Source organism: Ostrinia furnacalis, unplaced genomic scaffold, assembly GCF_004193835.3.
Source record: "Ostrinia furnacalis isolate ACB-3 unplaced genomic scaffold, ASM419383v2 OfSCF0183, whole genome shotgun sequence".
Lineage (NCBI taxonomy): Eukaryota > Metazoa > Arthropoda > Insecta > Lepidoptera > Crambidae > Ostrinia > Ostrinia furnacalis.
In genome coordinates, this window is record NW_021130422.1 from 532,849 (window position 1) to 548,317 (window position 15,469).

The 15,469-nt window shown below is 36.1% G+C and overlaps 2 protein-coding genes across 3 annotated transcripts; one reads left to right on the plus strand and one right to left on the minus strand.

Moving 5' to 3' along the window:
* Nucleotides 1-414: 414 nt before the first annotated feature.
* Nucleotides 415-6,360, minus strand: LOC114353618 (nucleolar protein dao-5). 2 transcript variants are annotated; one of them, XM_028305681.1, is made up of 8 exons: nucleotides 6,166-6,360; nucleotides 5,828-5,913; nucleotides 5,418-5,547; nucleotides 3,324-4,673; nucleotides 3,151-3,237; nucleotides 2,303-2,738; nucleotides 1,823-2,044; nucleotides 415-1,076 (listed from the first exon to the last, which is right to left on the minus strand). In XM_028305681.1, exons 1-6 carry the CDS (start codon nucleotides 6,271-6,273, stop codon nucleotides 2,307-2,309), a joined length of 2,193 nt encoding a protein of 730 aa, XP_028161482.1. In that variant the 5' UTR covers nucleotides 6,274-6,360; the 3' UTR covers nucleotides 415-1,076; nucleotides 1,823-2,044; nucleotides 2,303-2,306. The 2 variants fall into 2 exon arrangements, with proteins under 2 accessions (XP_028161482.1, XP_028161489.1); XM_028305688.1 differs by lacking the exon at nucleotides 2,303-2,738 and adding an exon at nucleotides 2,921-3,052.
* A 182-nt stretch (nucleotides 6,361-6,542) lies between these two features.
* LOC114353774 (E3 ubiquitin-protein ligase MARCH8-like) lies at nucleotides 6,543-10,761 on the plus strand. Its single transcript, XM_028305883.1, has 4 exons — nucleotides 6,543-7,059; nucleotides 8,653-8,774; nucleotides 10,201-10,345; nucleotides 10,736-10,761. The coding sequence occupies exons 1-4, from the start codon at nucleotides 6,858-6,860 to the stop codon at nucleotides 10,759-10,761; spliced, it is 495 nt and encodes a 164-aa protein (XP_028161684.1). The 5' UTR covers nucleotides 6,543-6,857.
* The last annotated feature ends 4,708 nt before the right edge of the window (nucleotides 10,762-15,469 follow it).

Below are 15,469 nucleotides of genomic sequence, written 5' to 3' on the forward strand. Positions count from 1 at the left end.
AAGGCTTCTATCTAAAGAAGTAGGTAGATGCAGAAATAACATCAGACCAATCGGCGCTCTTTGGAATGCAATAATCAAATGTAGTTTATTTTTAATAGCATTTTATTAAGACAGAGGAATTTTAATTCTCTTAAGTTCGTGCACTTCAAAACTCTCACCGCATTCCGGAAACCAGATGGTTACGCGCACGCGGCGAACATTGAGTTAGTTCGACTACCGTCATTTGCCCGCCCGGAGCCTCCTTTCTGAAATGACATCGTATCTACCAGCTAATTGATTTCCAGAACTGCATTATTATTAGCTGGCTTCCGGTTTGCTATAAATTAAGGTATCTATTTTACTTTATCCGACAATCCGTTTATATTGGTTTTTATCAAAAGGGGAATTGATCATTGATGTAAAATAAAACAGTACTGCAGATTTTTTTTTAAATTAAAGGCGGGCTTATTATACTAAAACTCATCCTTATTCAAATTTCGTATTCCTAAATTACTTATGTACAAATATAAAATCAACACTTACTCAATATCAAATATTTACATAGTAATTAAAATTAATACACAGATATATTTTAATCTTAATTAGTCGAGCGTAAATGTATTACTCTATTGGACACGTAGTCATGTCTCTCATTCATAAACGCAAGATAGCAGATAAAAAAATAAAACTTAAATTTTCGTCACCCTAAGCATGGAATTATCCAGCTGAAACTAACATAATATTTTATCTAGACTTTTATCAAGTCTGTGCATTTAGGTTTGTGGTTAACAATAATGTAAGTTGTATATTTTCATCATTTTCAAAATGCATATTTTATAATAATGAAAGAAACATTTCACATTGAATAAGTCATTAGTTACATTAATAAACTCTAATAATATTTAAGTTCCGAGCTATCAAATGCGAAAGCTCGACAAATATTTACCAAAAGGCAAAGTTAAGTGTTTAGGTAAATAAATACCTAAGAAACCAATTTAAATAACTACAAAATTATAACTAGCTGAAACTGAGACGGAAATTTATCGTCTCAAAACTTACGATCAAGTCATAGTAAATGCAGCAGCAATACGGTATGTATAGCCTGACCAGGAACATAAAAACCCTCGCCATGTTGCGGAAAACTAATGGTACTAATTTCTTTTAATGGCAACAGTAACTGAAAACTTCATTGACATGTCACCTTGCATGTCAGTCTATTGTTGTCAAAGTGTAAACAAACTTTATTTTGAATGTTTGCAATTGATTTTGTGAATTAAATTGCTAAAATATTTTTATAGTCGTGAAAGAAAAGTGGTTCACGATGTGTTAATGTATTTGTCGAAGAGAAATACTAAGGGTTCGGACAATATTTTCATTGAATAATGTTTCCGACAAAGGTTGTCAAATTGACTGACATGTTTATCGTATAGTACAGTCCACTATGAAAATTAGCTGTAGTCTGTTTCAACTACCTATTTTAAAGTTTTTTGTCACTTTCTAAGTTTTGAATTTTATGGAATTGGGAAAGAAGTACCGAGTTTGAAGCGTTCATGAGCAGACATTGCAGTTGAATATTCAAGTTCTGAATTTGATTATTGATGAATAAATAAAAATAAATCCTACTAGCTCGATTTATGGTTTCATTTAATTTATTTAAACCAGGTTACCTTTAGTAATATTTTTCGTTAATTTATGAAAATATCAAATTAGCCCGTAATCCTGAATCCTGATACATAAATTTAGCCTATTAATTTAACACATGTACGACTGTACTCAGTGTTGCACTATCAAATGCAATTGAAGCGCCTCTATGCCAGGGTTTTTATGTTCCTGGTCAGGCTATAAACTGTTATTGAAACAGGAGTCAAAATATAGATAAAAAAATATAGAAGATAGTGATACTATTGGATTAGTCCTCAAACTTAATGGAATGGACGCCAGTGTCAATGGCACCCCCGCGGTAAGAGCCCCGCTTTTTCTTCGTTTTTTCATGTTTGAATGACTTGCCTCGCGTATGTTTCAAGTCGAGGTTCGCACGCTCTCCCCATGAACCGCGGGCTCCAAACTGTTGAAGAAAGTCATCATTTACTAAAAGAAAAACTACTGAGCGGAAATAATACTCCTCAATAACGAAGTTATGCATTATGGATGGGGGATAATAAATTTTATTTAGTGTCAAGGCAAAAATAAAGTGAAACAAGAATCAACTTGTTGAATAATCCTTTCCAAACAAGTAGTTTTGTAGTTTTTAAAGAGATTTTTGAGGAACGTAGTAGCATTTAATTGCTAGAGTAGTTTTCAAAATATTTCAAAATATGCTTACCCATTTAGTCGAATACTATTTTCTTGTTTTGAGAATTATCTCCGCCATCGAAGCTTTTTCTGTCATTGAACCCTCCTTTGTTAAATCCACCCTTATCGCCTCCCCAGGAGTGACGGTCCCCGCGGCCGCCGCGGTTGCCGCCTCGTCCTCCGCGGTCGCCGCCTCGGCCGCCTCCGAACCCGCCCCGGTCGAAGCCCCCGCGACCGCCTCTACCCCCGCGTCCCCCCCTGTCGTTAAATCCACCCCTGCCCCTGAATCCGCCCCTGCCTCTATCGTTGAACCCGCCTCTGCCCCTTCCTCTGTCGTTGAAGCCCCCCCGGCCTCCCCTGTCGTTCCCGCGGCCGCCGCGGAAGCCGCCCCGACCGCGGTTTTGCCAACCCCCTTGGTTGTCGTCTCCTTCTTCGTTCTCTCCGTCGCCGTCCTGAGTTTCGCCCTCCTAACGAGTAAATTAATATTTGTAAAACCAAGACAACCCTGTGTAAATAATGCAGTACAATTTCCACGAAAGTAAATGCCCGAAAATGACAGCCATTGAGTAACAAGTAACAATACGTTTTATACAATACATGTTGTTTTACATTGAGTTGCCTTGGCTTTTTAAATCTTTAGGGCATTTACCTTAGCTTCAAAGGAATTATCCTTAAGTCTAGGGTCCACTTCAACTTTTTCAGTAACTACACGTCGGAATGGAGATGGCTTATTATCGGCTTCATTTTCTTTAGTATTCGGTGTAGAGACGACGTTGGTCCCCTAAAGTCAGCATTTTAAAAATAATTAGGCCAGATAATTTAATTATCACAATACATTATATTAAATAGTGCATGCTAACAGTATTGAGTATTGCTTACCTTTACAAAATTGCTGTATGGCTTTTTAGCTGGTCCCAAATCTTCATTGGATGCTTTCCTCTTCCTTCCAGATTGGAAACCATTTGTCTAAAAATAAGAAAAATTATATTAGATATTATGTTAACACAAACAAATAATAAGTTTCAAGATAGTAAATATGTTAGCATACTCACTTGAATGTCATCATTTTTTTTAGATACTTTTGCAGGAGGTTCATCATCACTGTCATCGCTATCATCTGAAGATTCTTTCTTAGCAGCTGGTTTCTTAGCAGGAGCTGGTTTAGGCTCATCATCGCTGCTGTCATCATCAGAGGAATCAGCTTTTTTAGCTGGTGCAGCTTTAGCTGGGGTAGACTTCACAGCTTGCTTCGGTTTTTCATCCTCACTGCTGTCATCATCTGAAGAAGAATCTTTCTTTGCAGCTGGTTTAGCAGCAGGCTTAGCAGGAGTCTTTTGGGCAGGCTTAGGCTTTTCATCCTCACTGCTATCATCACTATCATCAGAAGAGTCCTTCTTGACTGGTGGTTTATTAGCTAACTTAGCTGGGGTCGGTTGGGGCTTTTGAATTGGCTTCTTAGGTTTCTCATCTTCACTGTCCTCTTCACTGTCTTCAGAAGAAGATGCTTTTTTAGCAACTGGTTTAGCCGCAGGTTGTGCCTTTGCGGGGGTCTTCTGAGCAGGCTTAGGCTTTTCGTCTTCACTGCTGTCATCACTATCATCAGATGAGTCCTTCTTTGCAGGTGCTTTAGCTGCAGGCTTAGCAGGCTGAGGTTTTTGTACTGGTTTTTTAGGCTTATCATCATCACTGCTGTCACTGTCGTCTGACGATTCTTGCTTTTTAACTGGAGCCTTGGATGGAGTTTTGGCTGGTGTAGCCTGTGGTTTGGCGGCAGGTTTTGGAGCAGGTTTGTCATCATCACTGCTATCGCTGTCATCAGATGATTCCTGTTTCTTAGGTGGAGCCTTAGCTACAGGTGTTTTTGCAGGTGTCTTGGCTTGAGGCTTCGGTTTTTCATCTTCACTGCTGTCACTGTCATCAGATGACTCCTGTTTTTTAGCTGGGGCCTTAGCTACAGGAGTTTTAGCAGGTGTTTTTGCTTGTGGCTTGGGTTTTTCATCTTCACTGTCACTACTATCAGATGATGAATCTTGCTTTTTAGCTGGGGCTTTGGCTACAGGTGTTTTAGCAGGTGTCTTGGCGGGTGTCTTTGCTTGTGCCTTAGGTTTTTCATCTTCACTGCTACTGTCAGATGAATCCTGCTTCTTTACTGGAGCTTTGGCAGCAACAGGTGTTTTGGGTGCTGGCTTCTTTTGTGCTGGTGTGTCTTCATCACTGCTGTCACTATCGGATGATTCTGGTTTCTTGGCAGGAGTCTTAGCAGCTGCTTTGGCTGGTGTATTGTTTAATTGAGGTTTCACTGGTGGCTTACTGGGTTTTGACGTGGCATTATCGTCACTACTGTCACTGTCTGATGAATCTGCTGCTTTTTTGGCTGGTGTTACAGCTGGCTTAGGCTTTGCCTGTAAACAATATAAAAAAATTACTATATCTACAAAAGTAAAATGCATATAAAGCATTATGGCATTACTTTTCAGAGGTAGTGACGAATATTGTAAAATTAAAATCACATTAAATCATTCACATATTTTCATCATTGCAGGTAATCAATGTATTGACATTGACTCATTATCACCCTAATGAGCAAAGTATTAACTATTTAATTTGGAACTGCATATCTAAACTAGTTACATGTCTGAAATAGTGATACAAAATACACAGTAAATCTTTCTCCAAGGTAAGAACACTTTTTTCAGGAAATCAATTACATAATTGCTTATAGCTGTGCAGTTTCTGAAATAACAAGTTTGTAAACAGTCATCTTGAGAGTGCATGTGTGATATTGTATTGTAAAATAAATAGTACTTTGTATCATCATACAAATATTATTGTTTTGACATTTAGTTCATAATTGAGGCCTGATAATCATTTAAAATATTAGTCACCTCAATATTTAATAATGTTTTTGTTACTTCAAAACCAAATCAATCAAATATTAAAGTGCAGTACATTTCCAGAGAACAGAAAACTCAGGGTTGAACATCACACTTACATAACCTCAAAAATGTATGTGCATGCATGGTATTTTTTTAAACCCAAATGACATTTTATTATTTAATAGTTAATATCTCCCACAGAGTGATAATGTTCAATGATACCATACAAAATATTACTTTAATAATTATGATGAGTTTTAAAATACATACTGGGGCTGGTTTTTCATCTTCTGAGCTATCAGAATCTGATGACTGTTGTTTCTTGTTTGCAGCAGGTGCTTTGCCATTGATCTGTGGGACTTTCTTTGGAGGCTCGTCTTCATCACTGGAATCGTCAGAACTAAAAACAAAAGTTGTAACATTATTATGTCTATCATACTCCACACACTTCACAATGGTGTTAAAATAAAGATATTATTAATGAATCTTAGATAAAGTGTAGTACTGAAACTATTAAGTTTGGTTAGGAAATTATGACATAATATTACTTAACATACATTACATTTTAATGAAATAAGTGTTTTTCAAGCAAAATAACGTATATCAACCATAATGATGTTTATAGTCTTCTAATCTAACCAACAAGGCCAGTAGCATCATAATGATAGAAATACTAATACCTTTCTGCAGCCTTTTTGGAAGGTTTCTGTTTTTTATTCTCTGCAATTAAATCGGTGAGTGTAGGCAGAGTTTTGGCACGTGGTTTCTGAAACAATATAATACAAATAAAAGCAGGCAATCAATGGTAACTACGGAAATGGATTTAATTTTTTAGACAAGTCAGTGGTAGTGACGAATAGTGAAATCATTGTTGATATCAAAAAGGTTGGTAAATATCATCATTCTTCATGAAACACAAGCTAAATAATATACAAAATCAAGTCTCGGTAGTACATTTGGATAGTTAACCACCACGTGTGAACCGAGGCCACCGCCACACGTGGTTCTTGGTACTCACCGCTTTTGTCAGCTTGGCAAAGTTTTGTGCCAATCCTTTATCTACATTTAGGAGGAATTGATGCACTAAAGAATTAGCTTCAGCTTTAATTTCAGAGGGAACTTCCATTTTAAGGCTTTGTCATGTACGCAATTTTCCACTGAAAAACCACCACCGCCGAAAGCCGCTCAAATGTCACAGAGAGCAAGACAGAAAGAAAAAAAACCAAAAGTCAAAAAATTTGACAGGCATAGATTAAAGGAGATGCCAAAGATTTAATAACAACATAGAGGGAGCGAGTTCGAGCTCATTTCAAAAGGCCAAGTAGCACAGCATTACAGGGTTACTTTTAATTCGTTCATTCACTACTCACGTCCATTGTCGGTCCAATCAATCATTCATTCGTTCATTGAATTTTGATTTTGACAGTACCAGCATCCGTACGCGATGGTTATTGATATTTTTCTTGTTGAGTGAAAAGCGTAGAGTTTACATCTTTTATTTTGTGTATTTTCCCATCTTCTTCCTCCAAATATACACCACAGTAGTAGTTACATACTTGTAACACATCTAGTTAAAATCGCTGCGATGTGAAGACGTGACAACATGTTTTTAGTTATTCGCTTTGTCGATATGATAACCGCTCAAAATTTTCATTTGTGTTTGTAAATGAGGACCTGCGTTGGCTCTTTTGAGCATTCTTAGCGGTAACAATGCCAGTGCAACAGATAAACGTTAAAAATTCGTCCGATATTGAGAGTTGGGAATGGGGTGGTGGATGTGGCAGGGAAGCCGTGCGCACGGGCTCGGGCAGCAGCCGCACGTCGTGCAGCAACTCCAGCGGGGACATCTGCCGCATCTGCCACTGCGAGAGCGAGGTGCACAACCCTCTGCTCGCGCCCTGCTATTGTTCAGGTATGCGCCTGTCCTGTGACTCACGTAAACCAGCGTAACCCCGATTGTTTTTATTGTTCATCAACATTGCATTTTTTGTTATGTTTGATTTTTTGATCAAAAATAATTTATGAAAAAAAAAACTGCTCTTTATTCTGAGTAGACTCCTAACTTAAACTAATGCTAGTTTGCGAAATAAATGTGAGAGCAAAATTAATCAGGTGTTTACTACTTGTGTTAATATTATAAACAATAATTTGTAACAGTTTCCAGTAATTTATTTATAGCTGTTTTACATGCATGTGATGTTTTTGTAATAACAAACAAATTTAGCAATAAATTACAAGTCATAATAATTAAATCAATTATATTGCACTTTAAACATTTTATGGTTAGGTAGTTATCAATATTGATGATGTTACAAAATCACATAATGCATGAAGTCACATAATGTTTACATTTAGCAGTGATAACAAGTGCATAGGTTACATAATTTATAGCTTACTTCATCATGTTAATCTCCGTCTATACATTTCCTGAAGGTTAAGGATAGCACTGCTAATTTCATGCTAACACAATGGAAACATTTTCAATATATTACAATTATTGCTTTCAGTGTATTTAAGTAACACAAATGTAAGAATTGACCCATTGAAGTACCCATTTTTCAATGAAAAATGTGTTAAAAATACACTCGACGTCAAATAAATCGCACCTCCCGCTACAAGCATTTTCAAACGTATGCATCCCCACTTCCCACCAATATTGGTACCATTTAAAAGTCAAAGGAAAGGTTTTTACCCCAAAAATGTGTCTTTAGAAGGATCCAGAGTCACTTCTTCAAAAAATAGGTAGTTACGCTAGAGCCAACTTTTATGGCTATAAAACTGATAAGTTGGGTTTAATTGCTATCCATCTGTTAAAGAGGACACGTGAAATCATTATTTGGTTTTACATAAAAATTGGTCTAATTGATCCCATAGGTGGGCCCAAAGTGAGGTATTTTTTCAAGTCACATTTATGGTATATGTTAATAATTTATTAAGAAATTAAATGTGTTTTTCTTTAAGTATATTTATTGGGCTTTCAAATAACACCAATATTGTTGGGGTACCATGATTGTGTCAGAAGAAAATCGTTAAAGTTCGCGTCGCGGAAGGTGCGGTTTATTTGATGTTGAGTATAGTATAGATACAAATGCCACATCCACACATTTATAAATATTCCTTTAAGTTGCCCTATATTTCCATTACATGAGGTATGATATGCATGCAGTATGAATTGATTCCATTAATTTTAACAAAAAATAAACATGGTTCATGGTTGTGATAATTTTTAATAAAATAATATTCACAACTCATTGGCTCAATCTTTTTCAAGTTTATCTGCTGAACTTATAAACTTTGATCATGAAATGTCAAACAATCTAGATCTATTTTACTATAACCATCTGTAAGTATTTAAGGTAGTTATTTCCTGGAAAACATTCCATTTATTCAGTTCTAAGGATGTCACAGTCATGAGGATAAATTAGTACTTATTTTATCTTTGTGAATATGTAAATTAATACCCTAATTGGTGATTCAAATAATTACAATGAATTCTTTCTTTCAGGGAGCTTGAAGTATGTTCACCAGAGTTGCCTGCAGCAATGGTTAACGGCATCAGAGACTAGATCATGTGAACTCTGTAAATTCAACTTTATCATGCACACTAAAATAAAGCCATTCAATGAGGTATGTGTTTTTATAAAAATACTTTATTATTGATTAAGATTTCTACACAATCCTTTTACTCAATACTCAATTAATTATTGCACCTACAATGTTACAAAGGTGGTATATTATTTTAGAGATGAACTCTGTCGAGCACAGCATTTTAGCATTTCTTATATTGACGGTAGTAATTAAACAGTACAGTGAGGAGCCAATTAAAATGTTTTGTCCTGTTTAATTATAAAATGTTAATTGCAAGATGTAAAACTGCATCACTCTTCTGGGTATATTTTCCTTCAACAACAAAATACTGAATCAAACTTTAACTTTACAATATTATACGTACCAATATACTCTTATTCTAATCTTATTATCATTATTCTTTTACACACTGATGTGTAAATAGCATTGATAACACTGATGTTATCAATGCTAATTTTAAAAAGAAAGACTTGGAATTTTTAAAGATAATAGAAAAATATAACTAATTAATAAGGGATGTTCTCCAATTTATAGCATCATTACCAGAAGGCTAGGGATGGCCAAAACTAGTATTAATGTAAAATGAGTAGTAATGACAAAAGCTTATACAGGGTGTGGTTTTGTAAAACAATGCCTATCTCTGGGGTGGTAGTACACATGAAAGTAAAAACAATAAAAACAAATAAAATTTGAACTATTACTTTATTAGTAAAAAAACCTTGTTCAAACGTCTCCTAAAACTTTCGAGACGGCGCTTGTTACCGCCCGCACCACCCCCGCGTACCCCGCTACACCACCGAGCACATGCGGCCGCCGCGGGAGAGCGGGGGGACTGTCCGATAGCTCGCCCGCGTAATAATACCATTTTCCTGATTTCATGGATTTTTCCATGATTAAAGGTATTTTTGGCTTTATTGAAGGCTCAAGGTCACCCAAAGGGCGATGGAGCGGGCCATGCTTGGAGTTTCCCTGCGTGATCGAATCAGAAATGAGGAGATCCGCAGGAGAACTAAAGTGACCGACATAGCTCGCAGAATTGCTAAAACCAAGTGGCAGTGGGCGGGGCACATAGCTCGTAGAGACGATGGCCGTTGGGGCAGAAAAGTTCTCGAGTGGCGACCACGGGCTGGAAGACGTAGCGTGGGCAGGCCTCCTACTAGGTGGAGCGACGATCTCGTAAAGGTCGCGGGAAGAGCCTGGATGCGGGCAGCGCAGGACCGTGCATTGTGGAAAACCTTGGAGGAGGCCTTTGTCCAGCAGTGGACGTCATTTGGCTGCAACGAACGAACGAACGAAAGGTATTTTTGATGGGCGTTGTTTTACAAAACCACACCTCTATAATATTTTTTTCATTCCATTGTTTAATACCCATAGTTATGCTTAGTTTGGGACTAGATAGTTCAGTGTGAAATGTTTAGTTTTATAATTAGTTGATTGGTTATTTAAATTGTGCGTTAACTTGCAGTGGCGACTCCTAGAGATGTCGGGAGTCGAGCGCCGGCGGTTGTGCTGCGCTGTGCTGTTCCACTGCGTGGCAGCCCTGTGCGTCATGTGGTCACTCTTCGTGCTCATCGAGCGGGCGGTCGAAGAAGTCAACCGAGGAATGATCGGTAAGGTTTCATACTCAATCTTATATTGTTACAGCGACGACTATGCGGGAAGAAAAACTATCATGTATTGATAATGGCGACTCTATGAAGGCTCCATTTTAAGTTTGAGTTAGCAAATGATCAATACGTAATTAGATATTTTTTAAAGTTTTCAAAAGGTATTTTAAATTATTAGTCTTACTGTGTCAGTACTAACATGGGCAAACCTATTTCCTATTTGTACTGTGTACAGCTAAAAACGGTAACTTTTATCAATATAATAAAAAAGTATTGACTTAATCAAATACAGCTATTTATAGTGTAATTTGATATCGTATTGTAGAGTTTAAAACAGTGATTAAATCAGTTAATTCGATATTATAAGCTCTTTCACTTATTCCGGTATTCCAGGGTTAATACAGGTGGTCAATGGCTGACAAACTCAAATATTAATAAACCTCGCTGAGTAGTACGACCTCTAGTTAACACGTTGCGGGTGTAAATTTGACGAGTTGTAAATTCCAATGTAAACACATAAAAGGTTGGTAATTGCCAAACATTGACCTTTGTTAACCTCGGCGTGGTGTGCGTTGAGCTATGTCGATTAGTTAGTAGGTTCTACTTTAATGTAAGAATTCATCACGATATGTACCAAAATAGTCGTAACGCTGGCGACAATAGCATATTAAAATATTTTTAATACGTTCTGCATAGTATTATAATGTGACCTGCGTTTATTTATTACTTACCGGTTTATTACGTCGATAATTATGTAAAATACCTGTTCTTAAATCAAATATTGATATTATATTCGTAATTGCATATTTATGTTCAAAGAATGATGAAGTTAGTCTTTTGTTATTATAATATTAATAAGTAATAACAAACCTTACCAAGTTTATACATATTATTATGTAGATAATATTTGTACTAATATTTCCATAGTAAACAGTAATCTATAAAATTGAGGTATTAACGTAGTTTACTGTAAACGTATATAACCATTAATATTATTGAAAACTTAAATAGTACATAGGTAAGTACTCTAAATTGAACGAAGTATCAAAATAAACACCATGACATCTTATGTAACAGTATTAGGTGCCATTTTCCAATTAAAGTAGTTACTTAACATGAAGTAATTAAAAAGTTCATTATGTAAATAGTAACAGATTGTAATTGTAATTGCTTTTTCAAGGGCATGAAGTGTGTGTGTAAAAAGGATACATCGTAGTACCGAATAAATTCAATTTTTATTTTAGTGGAACATTTTCTCATACCTACGTGCGGGCTGCATTTTATTTTAAACAATGTCGCACGTAAGCCATGTCACGTTTGTGTTATTGCTAATGTGACATTACACTTAACGTGCCATTTTATCGCCGGAGTCACGGATGTACAGAGCTTCATAGCTGACTTATGCAACATGCGTTATATTTATTTGTTATCTAACAGTAGAATGGCTAGTTATGTACCTACCTACAATTAAAATGTCATACAGTATCATGTTCAGGGTATGAAGTTGATGTTTTAATCGCACGGTTATTGCAGTACGTGCTCCAGCAAGTGGATGCATGATTCATTGTCATCAATATATTTTCAGCTTAAAATAGTAATATTGCTTCATCGTCTGTTGACTGCTTACGCCAGAGTTACTTAAGTTAACCCATTAACGCCCGCCGTACAATAAATAGTACACAACTTTAAGTTACGAAAAATCTGGTTTAGTGAGTATTTTTACCCTGGAAATAATTACAATCGGTAAACAAAGGTCTATGCATTATATCCTGAGATAAAACAGACCATAATTATACAATCTTAAGGNTCATTGTATGCAAGTACCTCAGTTTGTATAGAAAACACGCGCGGCACAACACACTGACAACGCATCTGCGCGCGGGATTTTTTATATGTAATCACGCGGACCGCGGCGGAGCGCGGTGCAGTGTGATAATCGTCTAAACATCTTAAACTTGATTTCAATATCAAATATTGTTAAATAAATTAACTGTAACCCTTTACACAAAACTGATGACCTTGAATTCAGTTCAACAGCCCTCCACAGAATCCACATATCTTTAATTATATTATTTACTATCCAACAATAGAATCAAATTCTCTATTGTTTACTATCAAATTCTATTCTAGAATGTTCTAAATTAACAAAGGGTAACAGATATATCTCTGCTTGAACAAAAGTACACCACTTGGCTTGAAATCTAACTCGTTTAGTTAATCTTATATCCCAGACAAGGGTACATCAAAAGACCTTTTAACAAATTGGGTTCATTGTAACATAAACTCAATTTTATCCAATGTTGTTTTCATTCAGTCGCTGAGGTTTTGATTGCTTCTTGTAACGTAATATTTTTCGTGAATAACATCAATATCATGGAAGATGAAGAATATTATTATAACCTTTTCAAGACACCAGATAATAAGACTAATTATTAAAAGTACGTATACATATTAATATACTCTACTTTAATATTTACTAGCTGTGTGAAAATAGTTTGAAAAATTATTTCCCGTTTTTGCAACATTTTCCTTTACTGCTCCGCCCCTATTGGCTGTAGGTAAGTAAGGTGATGTTGTCCAACACACATATACATTTTCAAATCGTATCAGTAGTTCCTGAGATCAAGCAATTTAACAAACAAACTCTTCAGCTTTAGAATACCTATTACTAGCGGCCTATGGCATACCTTTTACCCCCTTAGGGGTTGAATTTTGCAAAATCCCGTCTTAGTAAGCACTTACGTTCTAAAAGGAACCCCTATGCAAAATTTGAGACTCCTAGCACTTGTAGTTTCTGAGATTTTGTGATGAGTGAGTCAGTCAGTGACCTTTCGCATTGAGGTATAAAAATTTTGGAATTGTAGATTAGGAGCTCAGGTATATAGGCATAATAATATGTTTAGGGAAACACCTGGATGAGGGTGGGACCGGTTTTTGTAGGCATTACTGATTAAAAAAGTCAAGGAAAACGTTATGGGTTCAAAGGTTATTCGTATTATTTACAAAAACATCATTTGCTTTCATTTGTTACAAATTACACGTTATATCCAGTATGATATCTTTAGGCAATTTCAAGATCCAAAGCATTGTATACTAACGCCACGTACAATAGAAAAATATGCAGAAGACTCAACAATTCCCTCGTGTTAAACGTACGAAAGTCGGCATAATAAGCCACCAAAAATTACTTCAATTCTTCTTTTTTTGCTATTGGATGGATAGGACTGACAGTCGGACAATCGGTTTCCCAGAGTTTTCTTCATTATTAAGTTTCCACTTCTTCTTTTCGTGTCGACAACCAACCTACACAGTGTCAGCCCAAAACTCCGCCACAAGAGTGGCGTTGTCAGTAGCACTCATCAAATCCTCATCAATCCTGCACTGCAGGAGTGCGATTCAATTTAATTTACCAGTGTGTTTACCATGAGTTTACGTTAGGTGTGCTCGCTAGCGACTACGTAAAAAAATGTCATTAAAATGTTATTGTGCAGCGCCTCTAGCGGCTAGTTTCAAGAAATAAAATCTTCATAGATTTTTTTTGACGTACTCGCTAGCGAGCACACCTAACGTAAACTCATGGTAAGCACACAGAAGCCAAATGGAAGATTTGGCTTACACTTCCAATGTTTCATTATTATTTGTCCCTTAGTCACCTTTTGTAACACCCACGGAAAGACTGGGAGTAGTAGAAGCCTACTCTACTCCATAGATACACAGTAGATAAATCAAACAGTACGGAAGCTTCATACAAACGCTCGAAATCAGACTCACGCACACAGACGCACGCTTTACACGAGCTCAGTGAACCTCGCAGTCCAACCGTCGCGAGTGTTGCGCGCACAGATATGGATTAGAGTCGCGCGCGTTGTGTTTTAATAATAATTTTATTGCATGCACTGTCCGCTGTATTTTTAAAAACATGCCACGAGTGTATTGCGTAGTATACGGCTGCTTGAACTCGGCATCTTCATAACCAGAACTTTCATTTTTTAAACTTCGTAATAATTCTGAATTGTAAAAATGATTTAATATTACTTTTTAAATAAAGTGCTTACATCTGATTTTGTAATAGTTATTTTTAAATTACGTAATTACGCTTTTTAACAATTTATGTGTTCTATTTGATAAAGTAATTTGCTCCGCACGTTTTTGTTAACTACTTAGTCAATTAATTTATTCCGTTAGGTATTTGATAATTAAAAAACCTAAATAAACGTTTTAATAAATAATTAAGTAAGAACCTTATTAATTTTATAAAGATTAAGAGTGCCAACCCTAACACTCAGTTGAAGTGTAGGTATTTAACTCGCCGAAAGGGCTAAGTTTCCTTACTGCTTTAGCTCATATATATACTGTGATAGATACTCGCAGTTGGTGGAGTTACAGGTGCCTTGCCAGATTTTGTGGTATAAGTAGGTACGCTCTGTTTTTGTAAGATCAGATGGTACGTTAAACTGCATCTGGTTTCCCAGTGATGATAGAGCGCTGGTTTTTGTTGAAGCTTCTGTAAATAGGCCTGCTGCTTATGTTTATGTTGTGGGATTTCATTCCCCACATTCCCTAAGCTGAATTTATGGAATCCTTTGGCAAATCTCATTTCGACTCGTTTCGTAATAACAATAAATTGGTTAAGACGAGTCAGTGTAGTAAGTATGTATTTATTGTTATCGCCGTTTTTACATAGAATACATTTATTATGATAAAAAGATTTTCAATTTTGGGTCTTGGCTGTGTAGATGATTGGAAAACGAGAAAAGTGTGCGTGAAACTGCATTGAGATGATATTACTTTCGTAATGGAAAAATACCTGTAAAATCTTGTTTATGTATTTTTTACATTATGGGTTGGTTTTCAAGTTAGAAAATTAGCAGTAGTTATAATAAAATTAAAGTGCAATGAATAAAAAAAAGGAAAATCTCCTTATACTTTTTAGGAAACTCTATATTTAATGTAATATATTTTGCTCATGGCTACGCTCGCGTGTATTTTGTTTTGCTGGTAGAAGTAGACATATTATTATTAATTTACCTACTTAGCTTTATCTTTATTTCTTACAAAAAACAAACATTCCAAGTATTCGACGTAAACTTTGATCTTAATCAAATTAACTCTCCATATCGTATCATA

Bases quoted from the DNA above. Each gene is read 5' to 3' on its own strand.
- LOC114353618 (XM_028305681.1), bottom strand. From the start codon at position 6,273: ATGGAAGTTCCCTCTGAAATTAAAGCTGAAGCTAATTCTTTAGTGCAT. The intron at 3,238-3,323 runs GTGAGTATGCTA...TCTTATTTTTAG, and splicing joins AAAAAAATGATGACATTCAA to ACAAATGGTTTCCAATCTGG. The intron at 2,739-3,150 runs GTAAGCAATACT...TTTACTCGTTAG, and splicing joins CATACAGCAATTTTGTAAAG to GAGGGCGAAACTCAGGACGG.
- LOC114353774 (XM_028305883.1), top strand. From the start codon at position 6,858: ATGCCAGTGCAACAGATAAACGTTAAAAATTCGTCCGATATTGAGAGT. The intron at 8,775-10,200 runs GTATGTGTTTTT...GTTAACTTGCAG, and splicing joins AAATAAAGCCATTCAATGAG to TGGCGACTCCTAGAGATGTC. The intron at 10,346-10,735 runs GTAAGGTTTCAT...CCGGTATTCCAG, and splicing joins AGTCAACCGAGGAATGATCG to GGTTAATACAGGTGGTCAAT.